The 27,695-nt window shown below is 49.4% G+C and overlaps 1 protein-coding gene across 14 annotated transcripts in view; it reads right to left on the bottom strand.

Moving 5' to 3' along the window:
• MICAL3 (microtubule associated monooxygenase, calponin and LIM domain containing 3) overlaps nucleotides 1-27,695 on the bottom strand; it is a 155,130-nt gene that overhangs the window by 83,905 nt on the left and 43,530 nt on the right. For 13 of the 14 annotated variants that reach the window (XR_005021482.1, XR_005021483.1, XM_036865643.1 and 10 more), the window contains exons 1-11: nucleotides 17,162-17,425; nucleotides 14,949-15,156; nucleotides 13,013-13,129; nucleotides 12,507-12,608; nucleotides 11,826-11,981; nucleotides 10,766-10,866; nucleotides 8,524-8,781; nucleotides 8,067-8,182; nucleotides 5,326-5,452; nucleotides 4,323-4,419; nucleotides 1,826-1,973 (exon numbers count right to left, since the gene is read on the bottom strand). Coding sequence is in view for 12 of the 14 variants with exons in the window: in XM_036865643.1 (XP_036721538.1) it covers nucleotides 1,826-1,973; nucleotides 4,323-4,419; nucleotides 5,326-5,452; nucleotides 8,067-8,182; nucleotides 8,524-8,781; nucleotides 10,766-10,866; nucleotides 11,826-11,981; nucleotides 12,507-12,608; nucleotides 13,013-13,129; nucleotides 14,949-15,156; nucleotides 17,162-17,425 (1,694 nt within the window). In the remaining 2 variants the exon portion in view is untranslated. Of the gene's footprint in view, nucleotides 1-1,825; nucleotides 1,974-4,322; nucleotides 4,420-5,325; nucleotides 5,453-8,066; nucleotides 8,183-8,523; nucleotides 8,782-10,765; nucleotides 10,867-11,825; nucleotides 11,982-12,506; nucleotides 12,609-13,012; nucleotides 13,130-14,948; nucleotides 15,157-17,161; nucleotides 17,501-27,695 lie in introns of those variants that run through there. The other variant, XM_036865641.1, reaches the window with a different exon arrangement.

The following is a 27,695-nucleotide window of genomic DNA, read 5'->3' as shown; positions in this document are numbered from 1 at the left end:
GCACGTGGGATCTTCCCAGACCAGGGCTCGAACCCGTGTCCCCTGCATTAGCAGGCAGATTCTCAACCACTGCGCCACCAGGGAAGCCCGGAAAACATAACATTTTATCAGTAACATAAAGTTCTTACTAAAATGTAAGCTCAAGAAAAGGAATTGTTTTTGTTATGTTTCTCCTGTGCCCCGCGTGTGGTCTGCATGTATTAAACTTATGCTCAATAACAATAAAGGTCCTATTTGGATCAGGCTGTGTCTAAAGGCTTGGAACCATCACCCCCTGTGTCCTTTGGAGCTGACAAGCTGTTGATGTACTAAATCAGCTCTGGTGAATCTTACTCAGCCTTCCCCTCTAATTCAAAGGGAAATTCCAAAACTTTCCTCAAAAGATTTCTCCACCGCTAAATTTCCTGAGTTTTCCTAAGTATTTAGATTAACAAACATTTCCCACTGGGTTTCAGGCTTCTTGCTATTCAATCAAGTAAAGACTGACAGCATCCTTCTTTAGGTGATTTCAGATTAACTGGGCAGGCCTTATTTTGTGTTAACCTGCTGACTCTGCAACCATTTTTCATTTTTTAAACTCCTTTACTCTGTACATTAAGCCTACTAAACTATGGGCGCCTCATCCTGAGTGACGTCACGGCAGCCTAAACGGTGCCAAATTAGCTACTCACGGCTCTGTGCACCGTCAGGAGGAAACGCCCGGGCCCCCGGCAGCCTTCGGTCCATTCCCACAGGAGTGTGTCCCCTCCGCGCCAGGCTCCCTTCAGGGACTCTGTCCTGCCCTCCCCCTTCTGTCCTGCTCTCCCTCTGGACTAGGGCTGACTTGCCTGGCCCTTCTCCTGAGCACTTCTGTGTCATCCACTGTCGTCGTTCTCAGGCTGCCCCCTGCCCCCCGGAGGGGTCAATAAGCCCTACTTCAACTTAATTTTCACCAGTCTCGGCATGAGCTAAGGGACAGGGGCACAGAGGTCACTTCCGCTTATCAAGCACGTCAGCACCCCCACTCCTAAGCACTAGGTGAGGCTCCTTTCTTTTATTAACATAAAAAAGAGCCAGGTCTTTCAGGATTACTTAAGTAATCATTAGAACAAAACAAATACACAAAAATGGGCCCGTAAGTGGACCTAATGATGAAAGGACAGGCAGCCAAAATAATGCCATGTGCTCTGCTCGTTTCTGAATCTTCTTGTTTGGCTTCCACGGTAACAAATGCCTACGGGGAGATCTGGGTGCACCGGTCACCACAGCTGACCTGGGTCATTCTGTCATACTAGTCTGCATTTAGGTGAGTACAGAATGACCAAAAGAGGAGATGTCACCGCACAGGTGCAAAAGGCCACCTGAGTGTTACAGGCCTAACAGAGCATGCTTGCAAAAAGTGCAAGAGACCAGAGACAATGCCGACAAGCCCCGGTGAATGGAGGAAGTGCTCTGCTGGTAGTGACACACGTGCCTTCAGCCCACACTCCGGCCAGGCTTTCCTCGTGACCAGCAGCACTGGACAGAGAGCTGGCCGAACGCAGAGCTCAGCCTGGGGCCAAGAAACAGAGTTTTCCTTCGTGTGATGTTAACAGGTCCAGGGGGTGTTATAACCAGTTTTCCACCTTTTGAGTGCTGAGACTTTACAAACAGCTAATCATTCCTGGGTTGAGCTACATAATGCCTAACAGACGCAGCTTTAAATATAACTATAAATCAAAATTAGTGACTGACTTCCAGAAGAAGTATCTTATATCTATATCTCCAAGGTACAGAGCTTGGCCGCTTGGAAGCAGGGCACTCGCAAGTCCTGCGGGAATACAGATGAAGCAGAGTCTGGACTCACATCAGATCAGGGCGGTATCTGTGGATGACGGCACACAGGGCCAGGCCGCTCTTCCACGACATGGTGAGGTCCGTCACGTTCACCCCAGCGTAGCCATCTGTCTGCCGCTGGCACCAACCCAGCAGTTTGCTGGAACGAGCCACAGACTCTAAAACAACAACGTTATTATTGGAAGTGTGGTCACTTGGTAGCTTTGACAGAGAATCCACATAACCAGGTTGAAAAAACACTGAAGGCAAGGACAAAATAGTCGTCACTGGTTTTCAAAAGTAAGAAGTTATTTAACTGGTATCATAAGAGTGGAATTTAATTTAATTTTTTTTTTTTTTTTTTGGCTGTGCGGCGCGGCTTGTGGAATCTTAGTTCCCCGACCAGGGATCAAACCCGGGCCCACAGCAATGAAATTGCAGAGTCCTAACCACTGGACTGCCAGGGAATTCCCATGGAATTTATGGTAGACAAGAAACTACCAATTTATCCAGACTCTGAGGTCAACATCCATGCCCCAAGAGAATGAGAGATCACAAGTGGGTGCTGTGGATCCTCTCACGCTGAAGCCCAGGGTCCCAGCCACTCTCCAGGACAGGGACATAGAGGGAAGGGTGCCACCTGCTGAGCTGTCACCCTCACACGTGATGGCTGTAAGATTTCCCTGGAGGGTTGTCTGGCAGGTGGCGGAGGAAACGCCTTCCCTTCAAAGTAACATTGGGAGCACCCGAGAAGAAACGTTCCATTCCACCTAGCAGCACGTTAAACACTTGCTCTCACACTTTCCAAGGTACCGAGCAATCTGCCAAGTGAAGAAACTTTGCAGGACCACACAGGCAAGGCCAAGGATGCCAGATCAGGCCAGGCTTGGCACTCAGTATGACAAGTGGTCACGTCTTGAAAAACTCAACACATAGACACACATACTGGGACGTTTTCCAGTCACTGATGTGTCTTCTAAAACACGAAGAGCCTTTATAAAAAACCGTTTCTCATGATCACATCAGAAGAGCTCTGATATAGAACATTTAGAAGAATCTGTGAACTCCGATTTGTGTCCAAGAAAGTCTGTTCCTTACCTTAAGCAGCTGAAAACACTTAACCTTATACTAAGCCATTTGTACATAACAAATTTGTGAACATAACAAAATTAAAACTGCATATCTAAAAATCCTGTTTCACTTCAGTCTTTCAGGGAAAATGTATCCTGAAATGACACAGAGAACTACTGCTGGTGTCATCCTCATAAGTCTCCTGGCTTCAGAAATTCACTTTATTCAGATGTCTCCCAAGTCTGTGTATCCACTGATCCAATACGTATTGGACGACTTCAATATTCCAGGCTCTAGAATAACAGTGAACAAAGACACACTCTCTGGGCACTTCCCTGGCGGTCCAGTGGTTAGGACTCCGCACTCTCACTGCCAAGGGCCCAGGTTCAATCTGTGGTCGGGGAACTAAGATCCCGCGAGCCGTGCGGTGCAGCCATAAATAAATAAATAAATAAAAGACACACTCTCTGCTTTCAAGGAGATGACACCCCAGTGGAGGAACATGAAAATGTTTCCAGCTGCCTGCTGGTGGTCACATCTGCCTTGACATCCCAACAGCACGTCAAATTCAAAATGCCCGTGACAGAGCTCAAATCTTCTCAGCCCCGAGTCCTTGTTCAGACTCTGCCAGTGCTTCTGGCTCCTTAATGCTCTCGGCAGCCACTTCTGACGCCCCGCTGCACGCCAGGTGCTGCAGCGAACACCCCAACACGCCCCCGAGTCCTCGCAGCCAGCGTGAGGTGGGCATGGTTACCCCCACTTTGCACACACAGAAACCCAAGTTCAGAGATGCTACGTATGCTGTCAAGCCACATGCTTCACGGACGGGCACAGCTGGACCGGACGTGGTCTCCCTTCTCATCCACGGCATCAACACCGGACCGGCCAGCCTGACCACTGGCGCACTTCTAAACTACCTGCTCTGCCCTGTTGCCCTTCTCTGTCCCAGCTCACCTGCAGCTGGCCGGTCACTCTCCTTTTAAAGAACTCTTCAGGGGCCTGCACAGCACAGGCTCTGCCTCCATCACTGTGTCCTGCAGCCGTCGTGGTCCTCAGCTAAGAGGCCACTGCTTCTTCTGTAAAGCCTTCCCTCAAAACCTTGGTCTGCGTGTGTGCTCCCAAGTCCGCCACCCCCCGCCCTCTCAACAGCGCCGAATCCGATTTCTCTTTACACCCTCGTGACGCCTTAGACCAGGTTTCCCAGCCTCGACAGCACTGCTTCTTTAGGCAGTTGATCCTTCGCTGTGGGGCTGACTTGTGTACCACCGGGGGCAGAGCAGTAGCAACACCCCCAGTCCTGACACCCAAAAATGTCTCCAGACACGACCAAACGTCCCCTGGGGGCAAACCACCTCCGGTGAGAACCATGTACGTGAGAGCCGGTACTGTGCACACCAAGAGCTCAGCCGATTACACAGAACGCTCTCGACGGCGCAAAGGCCATCACCAGGACTCACCATTGCGGGCCAGTTTTGGGGTAGTTCGGGAATTCACGAGGTTCTCCATCTCCAGATGAATATCTTTTGTTTCTCCAGTATCATACAGATGGCGCACCTGGCAGGAAGTTTACAAGTCGTAAAGAAGGAAAATCACATACCAAGTAACAAATTCCCTACTGAGATCACACTGACTGAAGTGGAAGGCTGGGGAAAGTGTAGCCAGAAGGTATAACGCCAACCTTAATCCTTTCTGGGATACGGTGGGTCACGTACACACAAATGCACGTCAACTGTAAGAACCTGTGCTCAGAGAGAGCCACGGAGGGCCCTCGCACCGTCTCTGCTGGGCCATTACTGCCGCCCAGTGACAGCGGGTTTCCCCCACAAACACAGAGGCCTAGACACAAACACAGAGGCCTAGATGTAAAGTGAATAAAAAATTACTCTAGAACACAGGCAAATGCGTTGAATGGGCTGCCTTCTCAGCATTGTTGGGCTCCCTGGGGTTATTATGCTTTGTAAAATGTCACTCTCAGTGCAGTAACAAGGCTTTAGACATTCTGAGTTGGCCGGCAGTATCTTTTACTTGCAGAGGGCCTTATCTTTCCAAGTTGTCTCAAGGGACCCGTGCTGCCTGCCTGCACAACGATCCTGGGAGCAGCAGGGATGGTGACCTCCACGGTACAGATGGGGAAACAAGTTCAGGGAAGGTGAGCGGCGGCCCCCGGGTCACGGTGACCGGTGGCAGTGACGCAGGTGCTTGCTGCACGTCCTGACTAGAGAACGAGGGCTGAGCTCCTGCACCGTCCACGGGAACCAGGAGATGGGACAGAGCCCTCCGGTCACCAGACAACCCGCTGCCCCAGCTGGTCAGTCTGCTGACGGCAGATGCCTCCCTCAGCCAACTGAGGAAGACGTCTGCTTGGATTGTGAAGGAACGCTGGTGGGTGCGCCGGTATTCACGGCGTCTGACTGGTCCTGACCGTGGCCGGGACACGGATGATGGGCCAGGGGCGCTTACCTGGCTTGGCCGGAGGAAGCTGACGTTCATGTTGGGGTATCTGGTGACGGGGTCTATGCTGTACTGGCTGAAGTTCTTGCTCACATTCTCGGGGGTGGTCTGAGGCAGCAACCTATAAATGCTTTCCCTGCAACGACGAACAGCAGTGCGCTCAGAGCGGTGACGGCACCAGAAGCTCCTCCCTCTCCTTTGATAATATTTCTGTTTTCTGACAGTCCAGGGTGGGACAAGTCCTCCTCCTTGATGGGTTGCCTCCAATCCCCCATCAGCCCTGGCTTCCCATCATCCCCACCATCCCAATGATCCCGCAGGCACCAGACTGCTAGGGGCCAAGGAGAAGGGCAAGTCCACTGCTGTGGGCAGGGAGCCAAGCCTCACTCTACTTTACTGCTGCGCTGTTTTAGCAAGTAGGCCGATGTTTAATTTTTAAGAAAATCACTGATGAAAAAAACTTGCCACCAAATTTACCCAGAGTACCTTAGGTAACAGACTTAAAAAATGGTATCGACCACTAATTTCATCCAGCAAATCCTCTTTCTCTAGTTCTGGTCAAGGCACTTGTTCTTTATTAGCAAGCAAATCCGAGACCTCACCTCATCTGCAATTATCTGCTTCACGATATCTGACCGTTGAGAGTCAATTGTTCACAAGCACTTTGTTGTTTCCCTTTGGATTCGAAGTCACTTTTAATTTCTTCTCTTATGTTAGTACATCCCTTGCTACCACACTGATTTCATTAGTACAAGTCTCTCTAGTTAAGGACAGGAAGATTAAATGCACTATTTTCATGTATTGGGTTGGCCAAAAAGTGCCTTCGGTTTTTAAGTAAAAACTAAAGACATTTTTCATTTTCACCAAGAACTTTATTGAACAACGTATTTACCCTTTTGTTCCACTACCTTCTGCCATTTTTCAGACAACTTCATAATTCCATCTTCCCAAAACTTTTTATCTTTTTGAGCAAACAACTGTTCTAGGTGCCTTTGACAGTCTTCCAGGGAACTGAAATTTTTTCCATTAAGAGAATTTTGTAAAGACCAAAATAAATGGAAATCCAAAGGTGCAATGTCTAGTGAATACAGCAGATGAAGCAGAACTTCCCAGCCAAGCTGTAACAGTTTTTGCCTGGCCATCAAAGAAACATGTGGTCTTGCGTTATCCTGATGGAAGAGTATGCGTTTTCTGTTGACTAATTCCAGACGCTTTTTGTCGAGTGCCACTTTCAGTTGGTCTAACTGGGAGCAGTACTTGTTGGAATTAATCGTTGGGTTTTCCAGAAGGAGCTCATAATAGAGGACTCCCTTCCAATCCCACCATATACACAACATCACTTTCTTTGGATGAAGACTGGCCTTTGGTGTGGTTGGTGGTGGTTCATTTCGCTTGCCCCACGATCTCTTCCGTTCCACATTATGGGACAATATCCACTTCTCATCGTCTGTCACAACTTGTTTTAAAAACGGAATTTTTTTGCTAGGTTTAAGTAGAGAATCACATGCGGAAATATGGTCAAGAAGGTTTTTTTCGCTTAACTTACGTGGAACCCAAACATCAAAGCGATTAACATAACCAAGCTGGTGCAAATGATTTTCAGCGCTTGATTTGGATACTTTGAGTATGTTGGCTATCTCCCTCGTGGTGTAACGTTGATTGTTCTCAATTAATGTCTCGATTTGATCACTATCAACTTCAACTGGTCTATCCAACCGTGGAGCATCGTCCAGCAAGAAATCTCCAGCACAAAACTTTGCAAACCACCTTTGACATGTTCAATCAGTCACAGCACCTTCTCCATACACTGCACAAATCTTTTTTTGTGTTTCAGTTGTGTTTTTACCTTTCTAGAAATGATAAAGCATAATATGCTGAAAATGTTGCTTTTTTTCTTCCATCTTCAATATTAAAACGGCTACACAAAAATTCACCAATTTTGATGTCTTTTTTTTTTAATTTTTAGATTTTATTTTATTTACTTATTTATTTTTGGCTGTGCTGGGTCTTCGTTGCTGCACGCAGGCTTTCTCTAGTTCTGGCGAGCAGGGGCTACTCTTCATTGCAGTGTGTGGGCTTCTCATTGTGGTGGCTTCTCTTGTTGTGGAGCACAGGCTCTAGGCACACGGGCTTCAGTAGTTGTGGCACGCGGGCTCAGTAGTTGTGGCTCGAGGGCTCTACAGCGCAGACTCAGTAGCTGTGGTGCACGGGCTTAGTTGCTCTGTGGCATTTGGGATCTTCCCGGACCAGGGCTAGAACCCATGTCCCCTGCATTGGCAGGCGTATTCTTAACCACTGCGCCACCAGGGAAGTCCCAATAAGTCTTTTTTTAAATGCAGGCTGATATGACAGCTGTCATATACAATCTAACAAAATTGTTCCGAATGAAGTTAAAGACAACTAAGTGCTACTAGAGCCATCTTAGGGAAAAAACCGAATGAACCTTTTGGCCAATAGAATATTTATTTGTTCATGTAGCTGTCACAAAGGAATCAGAGAGTGTCCTTCAATGTTACACAAAGATTCAGATACCACTCATCAGTAACAAATTTGATTTGAAAGGGATAAGAGAACATCACTTAGATTAGATAATCTTTAGGTTTCTATGATTTTATGAATACCTATCTTGCCTTCCCTCTCCTAAACATAAAAACATCATTAATGAAGAAGGAAAGAGAAACCTGAACTCTGCCTGAGGAGAAAACCACTGACCCTCCTGTGTCACCGCGGAAGGACGCCCCTCCGGTTACCTCTCTGCCAGGACTTCCAAGGGGCTCCTTCCCAGAGACCAACTGCGCACCATCCAGGCCGAGTCCATAGCAGCTAGAAAGCCCCGGGCTATTCCTGTTCCCATTGGCCAAAAAGGCTACAGAAACAGAAAACAAAGAATTAACCTGAATTACCTTTTAAAAGAGGGAAACTAAACTAAGGAGGAGAGAAAGAGTTTGCTGTTGAAGAGCAGCTGTACCCTGCCCTTCCCTTCCCTACTTCACAACCTGCAGATGGGCAAGTCACAAAGCCTGCGGAACTGCCACCCACAGTGGCAAGCCTGGGCTCCCCGTGGCCTGGGGCCCTCCCCTGTACACTAGACCGCGTGGCGGCATAGACACTCGCTCCCCAGCTGGGACCCCAGAGCTGCCCCTCAGTGCGATGCCCCCTCGCCAGGCCTCCAACCTGAACTGCCACCTCCTGCTGCTCAGCACTCACCTCCAGAAGGCTGTCCCCTACCAGGGCCACCAGCAGCTGGTGGCCACTGTGCTCCCGCACCAGGGCCGCGTTCTCGGAGGCGTACATGCACGTGAAGTCGAACATGGCCACATCGGGCTGCCCGTAGTGGTTGATGGCGAAGTCCAGGGAGGGCAGCTGCTGCTGGGTGGAGAAGTCGGCCGCCTCCCGGGCATAGCTCAGCAGGGCCTCCTGGTCCACATTCTCCCGGGAGAGCAGGAGCTCCGTGTCGGCGTAGTCCTGTCTCCAGAGGGAGAAGAGGCTCGATGGAAACGCCCAGGCAGGGGCACAAGAGCCCGCCGGCCACAGCCATGCTGCGCGTGCCAGACGGAACCTAGTTCCGCAGCCTTCCCCTCCCTGTTCCAAAAGCAGTCTTCTATGCAAACTCAAAAGAAAAGGGGGGAGGCTGTTTCTAAAGGAACACAGGTTTTGCCGCCTAGAAACAGAGCCCCCGCGTTTCCATTTACTTGGAACAAGTCACTGCTTCTTCAGTCTAGTCCACTCCACCTCACGGAGTTGCTCTGAATACCAAATACAATGATTTAATGTGATGGTGCTCTGTAAACTGAAAAGCATTCATAGTTCAGGCTGCTATCAGCAATCACCGTCTTCTGGGCAACAGCTGGACCTACACGGGACGCTCAACCTTGCATAGCTCATCGAACCCAAAGGAAGAACCTTAAAGCTTCAGTGCCAGAGGGATGAGGAGGTGGGGGCAATAGGAGTCCTGGGGGCCGGGAAGAAACCCACTGAAAATGGAACAGAAGTTTTCAAAACAATACACAAGATTCTGAAAGGCCCCACAGTAATCCACCAACAAAGAAAAACAATGATGAGAGAAAAAGGGCTTTCCACAGAAAGGATCGAGAAACTCCTTTTCTGTTTTGGAGGCTCCTGGCACACTGAGCCAAGTCTTTCTTCTCAAGTGGGACCTAAGCTTTCCAAGTGCCCCTGATGATACTTTCCGCTGGCACTACAAGATGTAAAAGCCAAACACAAATACTCAGGTTGGTCCCGGAAACTGTTTGTTCAACACTTAGTAAGTGGCAACCGTGGGCTCCAAGTCTTAGCTTAGTCCCAAGGCGTACCAGGGGTTCACTGGCTATTTCTTACTGATAAAGCATCCAGCCAAATATATCTTGCTCATGCTTTTGGCAGAATGGGCTGTGCCCACTGCTCTGTCCTGTTCTCCTCACACGCATAAAGGGCCACGGGGCTGAGACACAGACACGAGGTCCACGAGCTCCCAGCTCCCAGCTCCCCAGCACCGCCTGCAGACAAGGCAGCACCATAACTCAGACTGAAGTCACCCGACTCATCATCATCCTGCAAAGACAAAGGACACCCTGAAATTCAGCCGCCAGTCTGCGCTGGGAACTGCACAGGCCTGAATCACCGCATCTGGTGCCTCTTCTCTCCACTCATCACACAGGGACAGTAATTCTCAAATCCAGACCAACAAGACCAAGCAAGACTTAAGAAACTCTCCTTAAGGAGCCATCCACCTGTGGTTCTCTGAGTCCATATTCTGATCATCATCTCAGGGAATGTCATACAATTAGTCATCTGGAAAAAAGGCTTAGCTGGCCCTGGCTCTGGGTGAACAAGAGCCCTCACTGTCAGCCCATAAAGAGGTCCAAATATAGCCCGATCCAGGCACTGTAACCGTACCTGCAGTAAAACCAGAACCGTTCTCAGGCTCTCACAAACACCAGTTTTTGCTTCTTGGTCTAACTCCCTTCCCTCTATAACCCCCTCCCAAAAGATGACCTATTAACCAACCAATAATCGGTCATATACGGAACTCACCATAACCACAAACAGAATCACCTGAAATTAAAATGAATATTTATGCATGAAATGCTATCTGAGATTTGCTTTGCACAGCCCAAAGTGGGAGTGGGGAGTGGGCTGGGCTACTCCTGGGACAGTGCTGGCCACGTGCTGACAACTGCTAATGCTGGATAACAGGCACATTGGGGTTCATCACACAAGTCCCTCCACTTTTCTTCACGCTTGAAATTTTCCATAATAAAAGATTTTTTAAAAAGTTAAACTAAAAAACATCAGAGGAGTACAAAGTACATGGTCCCAGGAGACGAGTGAGGCACTCATTTTCATCCCCTTGCAGGAAAAAACTCATCAGACAATAAAATTCTTTCTCTTGGTAATCACATGACCCAGTACAACATAAAAAGAGGTTTAAAAGAAATCCGTGACTCACATGTAGTATCACCCCTTTGTCCAGTAAACTCTGCTTTTTGGCTGTCATAACAAAATAGTGTGTGTCATCTTTGTAGTAGACGATGTTCTCCAAATCGATCCCTGCCAACAGAGAACAAACGTGCATGTAAGGGTCTGCTGAGATGAAGGTGGGTTAGGGCAGCCAGAGAGACTGTACTGGCCCACAGAGACCAGGGTTGTGGAACTCCAGACAGGGAAAGAGAAAATAAAAAAGGCACCTGAGTCTGATCCTCACTTCCTGCATATTTGTTCACGAAAAGGGGGGAGGCTCTGGTTATCCTCACACTACTCTGCATTCACCCGACACCCTGTTATCCTAGCAACAGCAATCAATCGGAAGCAGAAACACGAGGATGGGAAGAAAGGAGAGGTTAACCTCTAGTAAGAGGGTTTGAGTCAGTTCTCAGGTTAAACCTCTCTGATGCTCGTCAGGGCAACGGGGGAATCTCCTAGACTCTCACGGGCAGGACAGACAACTGGATGCCTGGAAGTACAGAGTGCACTACTGGCTCTTTAATTCGATTAACCTGAAAAACAGATGCAATGGGAAGAAACCATGTTCTTTCAGAAAACAGGTAAGTGGAATTTGCCACACATTTTTGTTGCAGCAAAATGTCTAAGTGAATCCATCTATTCACAAACTATCATACAACAACCTCATTTCTATCTACCATGTGGTTTACTTCAAAGCCAAACAAACTCAGGAAAAAGAAGACACACTCAACACCTAGAGTCAGGTTCTCAACAAACCAGAGCTCCCCTCCAACAGCCGACGGCGTCAGGCACCACCATGCAGAGCCGGGCAGGGGGAAGGGCTGGAGGAGCAGCCCATCCCTGCAATGAGGACAAAGGACACCAGAGTAGGAGACAGAGACACAGAAAGCACACGCTCAGAACGAAGCACGGGAGTGAAGAAGGAGCAGAGGGGCAAACAACCCAGCAGTAACACCGATGACCACCCCCCACAAACCCTCCAAGAGAAAGATCACAAGCGGTATTTAAATTTCTATCCTTTTTGCTGTGGAGGCATTGACACCAACCTGTGGCTTCCCTCAGTTCCTGGAAAAATTTCTGGTTGAATATAAAAGCCACACCACTGATCTCTTCCACTTTGGCTTCTGCTGTTGTATTTCGGTTAATAAAATTTGCTGTAATGGCAATGGCCAGTTTGCCACGAAATTCTTTCCGACGAAATCCTGGAAGGAAAGAAATTTTCAGAGGTGGCAAAAGCTGGCTAAAGAAGGAAGATCATGTCACACAGGAGGGGTGCTGAGGAAGACATTAGGGAATATGGGGGATGGGAATCAATGGGAAGATTTTAGGGCAGCTCTCCTCTACCTGGAAATAAGGTGTTTACCTCCCAAAGACTGTAACAATCCAGGAAAGACGTCAAAGTCACCCACAACTAACACACCGCTGGAAATCTGACGGACCAGAAGAGTACTCAGTACGAGGGCTTCCGTTTCATAAAAAGGGATGCCGTCTGCTTTAATAACTTAGGTTTAATCCTGCAATGTTCCCTGCTCATGGGTGGCTTGTCTCCCTGTGCCCTGGGGAAGTGGCCCAGTACCAGCTGGCGGGGCGAAGGTGGGGCCTGCCGTTCACCCAGCCTAGGCAGCGCACGCGTGAGGATTCTCAGGAGTGGGGCCTCTGAAGACACAAGCTCTTGGCAGGGTTCCTCCACATGAAGCAGGTGAAGGAGAGAGGAGCATTGCCCGTACCTTCCAAGGTGTTCCTGCGGCCATCCCCTCCAATGATCACTTCAAACTCATATTCTGATACAGGATGGGTTTTGGGGTGCACCAGGGCCCGCCAACCTATCCCTGTGGACGAAAAGTCAAAATGAAGGTTATCACCCAGACCCATTCATACATCTAAGACATCTCTAGGTACCCAGGTGGGCAGACTGCACAAAACCCCATGCCAAAAACACACCAGGCGTAAAAGCATGGGGTACAAACCAGAGAAAGAAGCCTCGAGGAAGGCTCACAAAGGAACGTCCCCACCACACGACTTCCTATAACGAATCCAAGCACCTGTAATGTCTAATACTATGTCAGAGGCCTCCTCATAAGTCAAAAGTCCCTCCAAAGGCACAGGCTGTGCAAATGGAGACACTCCTTTAACTAGCTCTGAAAACAACCCTCAGATTCCTCTCTTCTCCCTGGATCTCATCTCTCCTCACCTCTTCAAGGCCCTTTTATCCCTCCTTCATTTGTTCACTCACGTTCATTTTCTTGGTCCTCAGGAGGCTCCACAAGTCCTTGGAATTCCACGTTGACATGGATTTCAATGCCTAGGATCAATGCTACTTTCAAAAGTATTAGCTGAAGCTGACGGATACCTGGGTGAACAGGAAGATTACAGGAGTGAGGGCCCACCGGGGGGAGAGGACCAGTCAGCATCACTGCTCCGGTCCCCCCGTCCACCAATGCAGAGTTTATCCAGATGCTCAAAGCCACCTACAGCAGGCGGCTTTTCCGAGCCATGCTCCATAGCGTCTTCCTTTCTTTCTCAAGGGCAAATACAATTCAGTGCAAGAGATGTTCTAGAGAGACACGCAGGCCTACCTCTCAAAAGCTCTGAGACAGAAGGAGACTCTCCCTTCCATCCTCCCTGACACAGAGCCACAGTGACCGAGCAGCACCTACGATGCTGACAGGACTCACCACAGGAGGCAGAAGATAGGCACCCCCAGGGGTGCTTCCAACTGGATACAAAGGGCTGCCCTGCTTCCTGAATTGCCCACGGCATCTCTCTCTCAGCCTGTTCCCTCACTGATCTTCACACACTCTTACCGCTGAGAGGGGATCCCTGAAACCAGCCTTAGTCTCTTACCATTCCCCCTCCCACCACTGGTCTACGGCTGCAGAAACTAAGGCTCAAAATGATTGAAAATCTTGCTCATTATCACAGTGAGACTTATTTATTTGTTCAGTGTCCAATGAGTAGTTCCCAGGTGCCAGACACGGACGGCCCCAGGTACACTGAGAGAAAGTCTGGGCCCTGATGTGGGACCCTCTCAGCTCCAAGACAAATCCTGCCACACACAAGGCAGACAAGTCCGCTGACACACTGACCTCGGTCCTCTGTTAACACCGACCGCCTACAGGCTATGACCAGTGTGCTAGGAATACGTGCTAGTCCTCCACGCAGCCGTCTCGGCTATCTCCCCCACTTTCCACCCTTCCACGTCACACTCCCAAAGACTTGTTAAATCCCCTGCTAGCGCATCTCATTCCTGCAGATGGCTGTTACCCATTACAGCCCGACAGATGCACAGAGTGCTTCTGCTGCCGGTGGCATGTGGCATCTGCTGGCCAGCGTCTGATAAACTGGCACAACTGCTTCAAAGAGCAAAGGGTTGAGTAGCTGAATGTTTACAGGACACATCTGAGGAGCTCAGAACAACAGTTCCTTGATAAGGCTGTCCTGCAATCATTAATGGTGATCAACAGACAAGACTTCAACTTCATAATGTAGACAACAGTCTGTTCTGAACCGCTTTTCAGAGCGGCATGAAAACAAAAGCACCGTCTGCATTAACTTCTACTGCCTCGAGCACAGGCCCAGGCTGAGCTTGGAGGGGACAGGAGGAGAGCAGGAGCCCCCCACGCTGCAGACCTCACGAGAATCTCTAGGGCAAAGGGATCCCGCTATCTACTTGCCATTCACAGCCAGACTAGGAGTCTGCTTCTTCCATCACTGTGGCTCCCCAGGACCATCCCCAGAGTGTTTTTTCTCACATTAGGAGAGTACCCACCTAGCACATCACAGCAAGCCGCATACCTCGTGCTTCTCCCATCGGACTAAGAGCCACCAGAGGGTCAAAGCCCAAAATGGCAGTCTGTTTCCTAGCCTGGCCCCGATCCTATCCCACCCACTGCCAGTGCTCAGTAAGCGCTCAGGACGTTAGAATTCCTTAAGCTAAACTCATTTCATAGGGGACACACTGGTAGTCAAGAATCTCAGGTTACAGAACCACTGGAGGGCAGGTATTCTGACTCCAAGCTGAGCGTGTTTTCTACACAGTAGACACTAAGGACGTCAGCACACCCCGGGCTGCTGAGTACGAATTCCTCCGGTAATCCGCCTGCCTCTTTCTCCTGAAAAACGAGCGGCGCGTAGGGGTGGGATCCCACAGGAGGACTGATCTTACTTACTGATGTGGTCGATGGCTCCAGCACAGAACTTGCCGTAGAACTTCTTGGCACCCAGGCCTCGCAGGTCGTGTATGGTGAATGGCCAGAGATGCAAGACATTGTTGCGGGAGAAGGCATCTCGTTTCTCAATCACGACCACCTTAGCTCCCAACAAGGATAAATCGATGGCTGTGCGGAGACCGCAGGGGCCGGCTCCAATGATGAGACACTGAAAAACACAGCTGCTTTCAGGGCGAAGGCAGCACCTCTTGAGCGCATAACCACCATTCCCTAAAGCCCCCCAGTAGGGCTATGCTCCCCATGACCAAGAAACCTTCAAACCCATCCGGGTCAGAGCGGAGTGCCTGCAATGGCTTCACAGAAAAGCTGTGGGCGCTCTGGATGGAGGAGACTTAACTGTAAGTGCTGGACAGAAACTCAGACGCGGCACCTGCAGATCACATTACCTGGGTCCTCACATCAACACACAATATGAAGATCACATCTCATCTCTCAACAACAGGAGAAAACCTTCTGGAAGGTTTCTAAGTCAAGCAGATCTCTGTCCACGGAGGCACAGATCATTAAATACACAGCCAAGCAATCTTAGGGTCCTGGAATGGACCTACCACTGGAGAGACTCCCAGGTGGTAATTTTCAAGAGCCGAAGTTTTATGTGCAGAAAAGAGTTCTAAAATCACCAACTTCAGACTGAAAATCCAAGGAAATGATCTTGAAGATCCACATTCTAGAGAAGTACTCAGGGTGAGAGTACTAGTTGGCATGCACGTTCAGAAGAAAGACATGCACTGTTTCTGGCTTCCGATTCCTTTTATCCTTTTATTCTTTTTCCATATAAATTTATTTATTTATTTATTCCATATAAATTTTTTTCCATATAAATTTATTTATTTATATTTTTAATTTTTATTTTTAATTTAAATTTTAATTTAATTTTATATTTTTAATTTTTATTTATATTTTTATATTTTTAATTTATTTATATTTTTATATTTTATATTTTTTATCTTGGCTGTGTTGGGTCTGTGTTGCTGTGCACAGGCTTTCTCTAGTTGCGGCGAGTGGGGGCTACTCTTCGTTGCGGTGCGCGGGCTTCTCATAGCGGTGGCTTCTCTTGTTGCAGAGCATGGGCTCTAGGTGCGCGGGCTTCAGTAGTTGTGGCTCGCGGGCTCTAGAGCGCAGGCTCAGTAGTTGTGGCACACGGGCTTAGTTGCTCCGCGGCATGTGGGATCTTCCCGGACCAGGGTTCGAACGCACGTCCCCTGCATTGGCAGGCAGATTCTTAACCCCCGTACCACCAGGGAAGCCCCTCCAATGCAGCCAAAAATAAATAAATAAATTTTTATATATATATAAAAACTCTAGAGCGCACTTGAATTACTTGCATTTTGTGGATAAATATCTACCCAAATGCAAACCAACACAGGGCAAGTTAAGGCTCCTGAAAGGACAGTAACAACAGTCATAAAGTCATCTGCAACTTCATTTCCCTGCTAGCTTTGCCGAACTTCTCACAGAAAGTGGTCTTACTAAGGAGAAGAGCAGGAATGTATTACCTTTCTCCTCTCCCCACGCCTCCCCCTGCACAGGTGACTGCGCATCTCGGGTCTTTCCCCAGGCCTACCCGTTTCATGGAAACTCTATTTCTCTCGATTGTGAAGAAAGCAAAAGAAATACTTTAGTTTACAAAGCCCTTGCTTATCAAGATAGACCTCTGGAAAATGGATGAAAAGAGGTCTGAAGCCTGTGGGAAGAAAACCCCCAAGTTGGCAAATACTCTACACCTTACCAGAGGCTGAGTCTGGAACGATGACTTCGCCCAGCGCCAGGCTGCCGCGGTCAGGCAGGACACTGACAGGGCCTGGCTACCTCTCTGCTCAGAGGCCTGCATCCTCCTAACAGTCTGAGATTCAACTAGAACCTCAGCAAAATCAAACAACTCCTACGGTGTTTGACTTCAGGGTTGTTCTCAGTAGCTGAAACCCCGAATGTTCCTATGTGAATCCACGGGATAAGAATGGGGCGCACAGAACAGTCGAAGGAACGAACACAGGTAGTGGATCCACAAAGTTCTGCCGCAGTGTGAGCTTGACGGCCTCCCTAGGCTGTGGCCTAAGCAGCCTTGTCCTCACCAGGCTACCTCCACCCAATGCTCTCTCCTTCTCCAGCTGAGTCCTTGGGTCAGTGCCCAGGGCCTGGGCGGCCGCCCCTACCTTAGTGTTAGTGCACGCCTTTCCCTTCTTGTAGTCTTTGTGGCTGCCCCGCTTGTCCAGCTTTGCCCAGAGGGCCTTGGCTCTCCAGTAGTTGAGCTTGGACTTGAGCTTGTGGTAAAAGGAGCGGTGGTCCTTAGGCTTCAGTTCCAGGTGGTCGCAGAGCTCTTGGAAGGCCTTGAGGGTCCCCTTGCAAGTGGTGGCCTGCACGAACCGGTCAAAGAGGATGTGAGCCCGATTCGTCGCCTCGTTCTTACGTTCCTCCATGTCTCCCCACTCTCAGGCCCCTGACAGATGGGGCGGTGGGGGGGCTGTTGATCCACCTGACGCCGTCACGTTAATCTAATAAAGAAAGAAAGAGGAACGGTTAGCAAATCCAAAGCTGCATCTAGAAACGTTTTCTAGGAGACATTAACTCTTTCCAGAGTGCACTTCCTAAGTGTTGCAGGCGTTCGTTACACAAGCGTAATAAGCTGCCGGTCCTCTAGACTCCAGGCACCGTCTGAGACACCGCAGATGGAGAAATGAGGAAGACTGCGGTTGCTTTCAAGGCTCTTACAGTTTAGCGGGTGAACAGAAGCTTAGATGTGCCCTGCTAAGTGTCAGAGAGAGAGAGAGGCTCAAGGGATGTGGGAACACAGGGGAAGAGCGCCTTCATCATGGGGGAGGGATCCTCATCCAGGATGAGCCTCTGAGGGACGACAGCTGAGGGTTTCAGGATGAATTAGTGTCCGCCAGGCAGGCAGGAAGCACAGGACGTGGAAAAGGAAGTAAGCTGGAAGGCTTGCAAGGGACTCTTACAGACGAAAGGGTCAGGGATGTCTCCCGTGGAGTGAGTGGTGAGCCCAGGCCGAGGGATTACAAACAGAAGCCCTCATCTGTGGTGGGTACCCTGTTACAGCTGAGCTGCCTCAGTGGAGGGGCTCACCAGGCAGTCGGCTGAGTCGGCTCGGGGGGGACAGCACACAGGTGGTAGCTGACCTGTGAAGGCTGGTCAGATGACACGGGGGAGCCCTGGGCTCCGGGGGAGATCTGGACTCAGCGAGGGAGGGGCTGGCAGCCAAGGACGAGCGCTCTGAAGAGCTTCTGAGGCGCAGCGGAGAGGTCTGAGAGCAGAGCCAAGGTCGGCGTTTAGGGACTGAAGTCCTGCCATGCGGACGGCACGTGGCAGGTAGGAGGATTTTACAGCCATTCCATTTTGCCCACAAAGAAACCTGACAGCAGTAATGATGCTGTCTATACCTCCCACTTATCAAAAACCTCCAGCACCTACCAGCCTACGTTTGCTGGGAGAAGCTTCAAGAAGGGAGGGGCCCCGCATGCGCTCCTTCACCCACTCCCTGCCTTGGGTCTGTACCACGCTTACTTGTCATCACTATGGAGAACTGTTGCTGGGGGCGGGAGGCAAAGGGCCAGAGGCTGGAACAGGGCGAGCAGAGAAGCAGGGCAGGGCAACAAGACGAGCAGCACCTCGGCCCTGGGTCCACGCGCGCCAGGCCCGGGCTGCCCCACTCGGCCTCAGTTCTCCCTCGCGTTAGATGAGGTGAGAGTGGACGCCCGGCGTTCAGTGTGGGAAAACCCTCCCAGCCACAGGACTCACGCCCGGGGCTCCAGGCGACTTCCCGCCGGGTGACAAACAGGGCTGCGCCAGAGCTCTGCTTTAAAGAGGACCTGCTCGTGGAGATGGCAGGGGATGGAGGAAGGGAGCTGCTGATCTACTGTGTTGGGGGAGGAGGGGTGGAAGTGAGAAGTGACCCACTGTTTAGTGAACCAGCCCAGGGCAAAGGGAGCCACCAACCTATGTGCTGATGAGACCCTCTGCTTGCCTCCCCAGGCCTGGAAGAGCCCCACGGCCCATCCTGAAGCTCTTACAGGCGGGAGAAGCCCCCTTGGGAAGCGGGAATAAGATTCTGCTTCTTTCCACACTTTACCACGTATTATAAGGTTGAACTGAACCAACTGGAGGTGTGGGTGGTTTCCTGAGAGAAGGCAATACCTAAATACCAGGAACTGCCACTTTCCTCTTGTGTTTTCTGTGTCAACAGACACAGCACTTGTTCTGTGGAGGCCGAGGTGAAGATGGTAATTCTTTACCTGAAACACACTGACTTGGCTTCTCATCTCAAATACATCACTAACTCAACAACCCCTCCTATGCACACTGCTGAACAACAGCTTGTCCCAACAGCCACGTGGCCAAGAGTCCAACAAGAAATGGAATTAACTGGAACTAACCTTCAGTTTCCCCTAAATAAAAGTTTATTCTAGGTAGCGCTAAGCAGCAAGATAAATAAAGTTTCTAAAAAGAGCCCATTCTTCTTCTTACAAGTCAATGCTTATCCTAGAAACTGCAGGTAGTCAAAAGACGGCTTGTAAGTGGCAGAGAAAACCAAACATGCTCACCCAGCAGCAGAAGAAAGGGTAATAACCCACGACTAGAAACAAGGGTCCCGGGTGTTGCCCATCGGGGCCTCTGCGGCTTTATTTGCTTTGCTCGTGAGGCCAGCAGACAGCGCTCCTGCCCCTGCGTGCCCCACCTGTATGCACAGCTCTCTCGAACTCCACCGGAGTCACAGTGTTTAGAAAGCTTTGAACACACCGGCTCTCTCTCTGCCTCTGTCAAGAAAGAAAATGATTTTTCTTTGTTCCTAAACAGCAACAGCCACCTTCCACTCCCTGCCAGGATCTGGAGCCCGAGGCACCACCGTGTTCTAGCTGACACCAACACGCTCAAGATCCTGCGACATGCGTTTCTAAAGGCCTGTCCCCTGTCTCACCCCACCCTAAAAGAGTCCCGGCATTTATTTTCAAAGAAGAATTCTGATGTGTGGGCTAACACCCCCTTGGTTGGCTGTAGCCCACCCTGTTTGAAACAAACATTTACTTCCAAAGAGCTGAGCACTTGCTCAAACCAAACCTCACCACAGATGAACACCTTCATTAATAACTGGCCCCCAATCCTTCTGCTGATGCAAAACACTTTCAAATGAACAGGTTCCAGCCGCTCCCGGACAGCTGCAGAGAGCCTGCTTGCAAGAGGCAGACAGGGAGTAAGTGCCCAGTGTAAGAGAGTTCCACCTGCAGGTCACTAATGACAACAGATAAGTAGAGGGAAGCTGGTTCCTGGAACAATGTGACAGGCACCCGAGGTAAGACTACACAAGACCAATTCCCTCGGGCTGCCTCAGCTTTCCCCCTCTGCAAGCCAAGTGGCCGTAGCAGAAGACACTCCAGTGTCTGTTCTGCAGCTCTGCTGGCGGGACAGCCTCGTGCAGCCTGGGGACTACCCGGCACTGGGTTCACGCTAAGAGCAGCTGGGCAGACAGCAGAAGGACCACTCCCGCCATCGCCCTCATGCCCTCATTCCTGAACGTCAAACCCAGGTCGTGCTCCTCCGGGCCTCTCCTGGACCACCCCCATGTGCTGTACGTCCCACTAGCCAGGGAAAATCAACACTCATAAGCGCAGGAGCCTACATACCAGGAAACCTGGCCGGAAGGTGCCAGAAATCCTGAGGACTGAAAAGTCAAGGTGTGGAAGGAAGGGACAAGGGAAGTGAGGAGCCTGAGGAGAGACGAGAAGAGGTGAGGCCAGCTCTCCGCATGTCAGTGCGATCTCTGCCACCGGCAATGGCCTGCGAGTTCCGTCCCACAGCAGCTGACTGCTGACTCAGAAGCACACTCCTTGGCTGTGGAGGAAAGTGCTAGAGAGACAGCCTATGAAGCGCATGCAGGAACAGAGTTTATGTTTCTATTTATAAGAGTAAAAGGTTGTCACTGACTCATGGCTGGTTTGAGAACACTCAGTCTCTAGCTCTTAGGATAGATGGGTGGTTATTTGAGGGGTGGGGGAGACTTACCTTTAAAAATAGAAAAAGGAAAGAGAATCAAAACAACAAAATAAGAATTATACTTCAAGAGTAAGAAATCAGAGCCAAGTTTGGTTAATTTTCTCCCTAGCCACTGCACCACTAATATACTGGCACATGTGCAAATCTGACTCTTACAAAGGATCTACGAAATACGAAATGCTCCTTTCCTAGCCCATGCAGTCAGAGGCGTGACTTGTCTAAACAGACCTTAGAAGGAAGGCAGATAGGAAGACATGTTTTACAATGTCATTAGGAGGAAAATTAGATGACAAATGCACTTCAGATTACAGAGATTCCTTCATGTTTTACAGAAACAAGGACCAAAGTAGCCAAATGCCTTGAGTTCTTGGTCAGTCTTTCTGCAAAAGAGCCGCTCAGGCCACCACCATCTGTGGATGGGGACACTGAGTCCCTCGCCTGGGGCATCTGATTGAATCAGACTGTCTGGTAATGAAACTCCTCGTCGCCCCAACTGCCTCCCAGCTCCTGTCTCAAAGGCCTCTCATCTCTCATGGCCCCAAGATAAGGTTCTCTAGGTCCCAAGGAAGCAAGCTCAAAATACAAGAAGGAAAGCAGTCCTTCTCACAATTCTTGTTGCTGCCTTTGTTCCATCCTTAGTTCTTCTCTGACTTTCCATCCTATTTAGCATCAAATGGACACTCGGCGGGATGCTGAGGACACCGGAAACCAGCCCCCGTGCCCCTCCCCATTCCACGGATCTGCTCTTTAGTCCCACGCACCGGTCCTCACCCGCGCCTGCGATTCCGCAAGCGCGTGACTGGAATGGCTCTCTCCTCCACCACCTCAGGGCTTCATCAGGGCAGGGACTGGGTCTCTGCAGCTTCAGCCTGACCTGCAGTGGGAACACTCTAGTTTCTGTGGAGTTGACAAGGGAAAAGAATCCCTAGTGGGAGTCTGTCTGGAGGTCCCTGCATGGCTGGGGGAGGTGGAGGAGAAGCGGGGGATGTTACAGAGGAGAGTTCTATCTAATGTGCCACCAAAATGGGGTGTCTAAGAACACAGTCAGCCTGGGCAGGGGAGAGCAACTAGCAAAAATGCAGCGCTTTTGTTATGGATTCTCACACTGCCTTATTCTAGGAGGTGGAACGGCCCTCTCTAGAGGGGTCTGAGAAGAGCCTGGACCGTGACCTCTGGGTTCTCTTCCAAGTCTCCAATTCTGAAAGACGCTAACCCCTAATGTTGTATCTTCTCAAAACTTTTTATTTTACTTTCTTTGACAGCAACCTATTTCTTCAGGAAAAACACCTACACAATTGACCAAGGAGTCAGAAATGACCTCTGCCCATAGAGAACAGACTTGTGGTTGCCAAGGGGGAGGGGGAGAGGGAAAGGGATGGACTGGGAGTTTGGAGTTGGTAGATGCAAACTATTACATTTAGAATGGATATACAACAAGGTCCTAATGTATAGCACAGGGAACTATACTCAGTATCCTGTGATAAACCATAATGCAAAAGAACATAAAAAAAAGAATGTATATATGTATATAACTGAGTCACTTTGCTGTACAGCAGAGATTGACACAACATTGTAAATCAACTATACTTCAATAAAAAAATTTTTTAAATATATATAAATGGGATCATTAAAAAAATAAAATATTGAAGGGTCAAAAAAAATAAATCTAAAACATAACTTAAAAAAAAAAAAAGAAAAGAAATGACCTCTGCCTCTGTCACCCCAAGCAAACACTAACAAGTCCAAGTCAGAACCAAACACCAGTAAACATAATGGCTGATGCCGATGCAAATGCCAATGTCTGTCCCAAATAACCCGGGAAAACAAAGAGTCAAAAAGAACAATGCCCCAGCCCCAGTGTCTCAGGAAGAGTATCTTCACCTGCAAAGTGAAGGTAATGTCCAGTGAATCACAGGGTTTTGCAGGAACTGAGGTAATGAATGCAAAATGTTTAGCAGTGCCAGACGCACAGCAAGACCCAGTAAATGGCAGGAGTGTTGTTATTATCTAGTAGTTTATAATCCCATCAACAAAAGGTTATACTCAGCTAAATAAGTGGCTACTATAACAGAATGAGAGAACTCAGACAGCTCTGTCCTTTGAAAGAAAGAAAAATGTTGTAAAACTTCCTTTGTCCCTCCCTCACTCTTCACCCTCCCCACTCCACTTGTCCCAGAAGGTGTGACAATGGCATTGGGCAGGAGGGGCTAAAGGATAACACCCGAGTGGGCAAGTTCCTGCCAAACTCAGATGTTCAAACAAGAAAGATACAAGGACTGTCAGTGACAGTGAAAACAGCCAACACTGAATACTTATTGGCGGTCAGATCCACACCGCATCTCCACCGTCACCACAATCTACTACCTGCATTTTGCAGGTGGAAAACTGCTGCTTAAAGACGTTTAAACGTCACACAGCAGGAAAACGGTGCTGCCAAGTTTTGCATCCAGAGCCCAAGGCCAGAGCCATTTGAAGGAAGAACCACCTGAGAACACAGCTTGAGAAACAAGAGCTCATTAGAACGACATCCCCGGTCCAGAACCTCCGGGAGGAGCGCTCCGGGTGAACTTAGCAAGGACACACAATACAAGATTCTTTTTCTTCTCACAATTCATCGCTGTATGGGCTCCTTTGAAATGGAGCCCTTTCTTAAATGGAGGTCAGGGCACTCTGGGGTCACAGTGACCCTCCGAGTGGCGGCTGAAAGGCTGAGCGCTCCCCAGCCTGCATCCCTCAGCAGCTCTCGCACCTGAGCCAGCATCAGCACCTCTCAGGAGGTGATCACAAAGCATTTCTGAATCGCCCAATGCTACTCCACTCGCTGCAGGAACTCAGGGCAGGACAGGAGGTGAATCTCAACCTATCCACTACCAAGGGTCCAGAGCTGAGGGACAGAGACCAAAAGACCAACCCCTTCCTGCCCACAAGTCTGAGAGCCTTGTTATGATCCAGGCTGTCAGGGTGAGGAAAGGGCCTCTGGCGGGGGAGAGAGGCTCACTGAGGTTGTGGGAAAGCGCAACCAAAAGCTGTTCTTCTGCACAAGGGCAGGCCCCGGTCCACGTAGCTCGGCACTGTGTACCCAGTCCCCGGCACATAGTAGGTGCGCAATGAGGTTCTGCTGACTAGAGGACTACCCAGCCACCTGCACGTGTGCAGGCTCGGGAAGCGGCCTGCCTGGCAGCCGTGCAGGGTGACCTCGAGGGCACACTGCTGGGCAGGGGCTCAGAGAACACCAAAGCTGCGGCAGCCAAACGGGGTCCCGGTACTCCCGCAAGGACGGCTGTGGAGCTGGAGGGAAACACCTCTGGTATCTCCTGCTCCTGGGGGCAGACCCTGCAGCAAAAGCTTTGTAAACACATGAACTGCTGGCAAGAGGTTAACGTGGCACCGAATCTGGGGTTTCTCAGTTGTCTGGTCTGCCTAATACCAACCGCCATGAATCACAAAGTATACGATGGTCAAGATCCGAAGGACCACCCAGTGTGACCAGCCACCCCACACCTGCATCTTCTGTGTACCGACCACAACACACAAACAGCTGAACCGACAGGCGGCTTTCTACCTTGGTGAAGCAGTCTTCACCATCTTTGAGCAGCTTGAAATGTTAATTTCCCAAGGACACAATTTCTAGGTAGAAGACCCCATAGTTTTTTACTCCATGGTCCAAAATTTCCCCTTGGAAGTATCCAGAACAAAATTAGTTCCTCTTTTACAGGCCAGCCGTCCAAACATCTGCTATCTTCACATCCTCCTCAGTTCCTTCAACCATTTCTCTTTTGACGTGGCTTTCAGTTTCTTCACCTCAGCATTCTTCCATAAGCTCCTACGATCATGTCAATACCCATCTCATGTGCCCTCCCCCCCGTGACGATGAACACGCCCACGTGAAGCAACCCGTGTGCACCGATCCCACCCCCCCTTACTCCACCACACACACTGCCTCCTGCACTGGTCCTCTCCTCCTGCATCAGTCCCTCCCCCAAAATGAACTATTCCCACTGACGTAGGCTCTCATCTTTAAAAACCCTGCCCTGTCCCCATCTCCTCTGACTAGTGTACTCCACTCCCCAGAAGAACGGTCTGTGCTTGTGGTCGTGACTTCCTCTCCCACTGCCCTTGAAACCTACAACAATTAGGCTTCATTCCCACTGCTCCACATAAACATCTCATCAAGGACACAGTGATTTCCACACTGTCAAATCCAACGGCCCGTTCTCAATCCTAGTTTCCTCCACCAGCCCAGAGCTCGAGTCAGCCCACCATGCCTCTTCTCGGCCCTGGGACACCACCCTCCTGGTTCTCCTCTGGCCTCTACAGATACTTTCCTGTGTCCTTTACTGGTCCCTCACATATCCCCACCTTTCGCATGTTGAAATGGCCACAGGGTCACTCAGTCTTTGGGCCTCTTCTCAATCTACATCCACTCCCTGAACATCAGTGGCTTCCGAACTTTTTAAATCGTACACACAGTTCTCTCTATATATAGTTTACGTAAATGTAATTTTTCTTAACAATAAAGGTATTTTTAATTTCAATCAATCAAAATTTTGTAGCTTTGAGAATCTATTGCTCAAGACTGCACGTAAGCAACTTAAATGCAAATTATACTGGTAGCGCTTAGGGGAAGCAGACTGTGTACTTTGTTTTTTTGCTCTCCACTTCTATTTGATATTTTTTATTAGTTATCTGTTTTATACATATTAGTGTAAATATGTCAATCCCAATCTCCCAATTCATCCCACCACCACCACCCACCCCCGTAAATGTAATTTTTTAAAAATGTCACAAGTTACCTTTACTACTGAAATATTCTGACGTTTTCTGTTCTCTCATTCTTTAAAGTTGCTGGTCCCCACTGTATTGTTTTCATGACCCATTAATGAGACACAACCCACTTTGAAAATCTCTGCCCTCCATGTCCCCCAGTACCACGGCTTTAAGTATCCATTTTACGTAGAGATAATCACTGGTGCACAAATTTATTTTCTCTCCTCTGAACCTGTAAAACCGACTGCTTATTTGACATTTCTACTTGGAAATTTGACAGGCATCTCAAACTTAACATGCACACAACCTTGATTCCCACTCCTATCCCGAGCCTACTTCTTCCTTAGTTATTTTCTGCATCTCAGCAAATGGCACCAACATCCAGCCAGCTGCTCAATCTAAAACCCTTAGAATTATGCTAATTTCTGTCACATCCCATAGTCAGTTCTTCAGTGTCTTCTGTCTGTTCAATATTCAAAGTACAGCCCAATCCAACCACTCTCCACCATCTCGTCCCCCACCCTCATCAAAGTCATTTCATCCCTCCCTTGGGTTCCTCCAGAGCCCCTCCCTGCTGCCACCGTCCCAGTCCCAGCTCCCCCGAATGTTTTCCAATAGCAGCCTGAGCATTCACTCAGTGTTGGTCCAATCAGGTTACACCTCTGCTCTAAGGCTCCACGGCTTCCCAGCTCAGAGTTAAATCCGAAGTCCTCACAATGGCCTCTGAGGCCCGGAGTGACCTACCGCACTCCCATCTCCTACGCTCCTTAGGCTCTAGCCAGACAGGCCTCCTTCTTGTTCACCAAGTACCCCCAGCAGCGGCCACCCAGGTCTCTGCATGCCCGGTCTCCCTGCTGATGCTCTCCACCAGATGGCCACACGGCTTTTGTTTGTTTGTTTTTTATTTATTTATTTTTGGCTGTGTTGGGTCTTCGTTGCTGCGCACTGGCTTTATCTAGTTGCGGTGAGCGGAGGCTACTCTTCGTTGCGGTGTGTGGCCTTCTCATTGCAGTGGCTTCTCTTGTTGAGGAGCACGGGCTCTAGGCGCGTGGGCTCAGTTGTTGTGGCTCACGGGCCCTAGAGTGCAGGCTCACTAGTTGTGGTGCACAGGCTCAGTAGTTGTGGCTCGAGGGCTCTAGAGTGCAGGCTCAGTAGTTGTGGTGCATGGGCTTAGCTGCTCCGCGGCATGTGGGATCTTCCCGGACCAGGGCTAGAACCCATGTCCCCTGCGTTGGCAGGTGGATTCTTAACCACTGCGCCACCAGGGAAGCTCCCCACAGCTTCCTCTTCACCTTCTTCAGGGCTTTGCTCAAACACCACCTCGTTAGAGAACCCTTTCCTGATCCCCCCCACAGACGAAAGAGCACCCACCTCCCATTTCTCTTTAACCCCCTCACCTTGCTTCATTTTTCCTGTGGCATTTGTTACGACCTGACATAGTGTATGTGACTTATTTGTGTATTGTCCATCTTCTCCAGCAGAATGTAAGCCCCAACTATAAAGAAAAGAGCTCGACTGGAATGTGCCCCTCACTGCCGACACCACCGCACAGAACAACCCCCAAATCTTTATCACTAATGTGCTGCTTCTAAAATCTACCCCCATATTTATGTGCTTTGCTTTCAAGGCCCACTGGGACCTTTCAACTATCTTTACTAAAACTCATCTTGTTTGATTCAGCCAGAGTCACGGATGCAGCTCCCATCTTAGCGTTAAAACAAACATTTTCACCATGGCCTACAAGGCTCTAGAACAGTGTTTCACAAAATTCTGGTCTTAGGACTCCTTTATACTCTTAAAAATATTGAGAACCCAAAGATCTATCAATACTTACTGCATGTGAAGTTAAAACTGAGAAAAATTTCAATATTAATTCAGTTTAAAACAATCCATTACACAGTAACATAATTAACATTTTTT

The sequence above is a fragment of the Balaenoptera musculus genome, chromosome 10, assembly GCF_009873245.2.
Source record: "Balaenoptera musculus isolate JJ_BM4_2016_0621 chromosome 10, mBalMus1.pri.v3, whole genome shotgun sequence".
Taxonomy (NCBI): Eukaryota; Metazoa; Chordata; class Mammalia; order Artiodactyla; family Balaenopteridae; genus Balaenoptera; species Balaenoptera musculus.
Note: the sequence above shows the minus strand (reverse complement) of the source record. Positions and strands in the feature narration are given on the sequence as shown.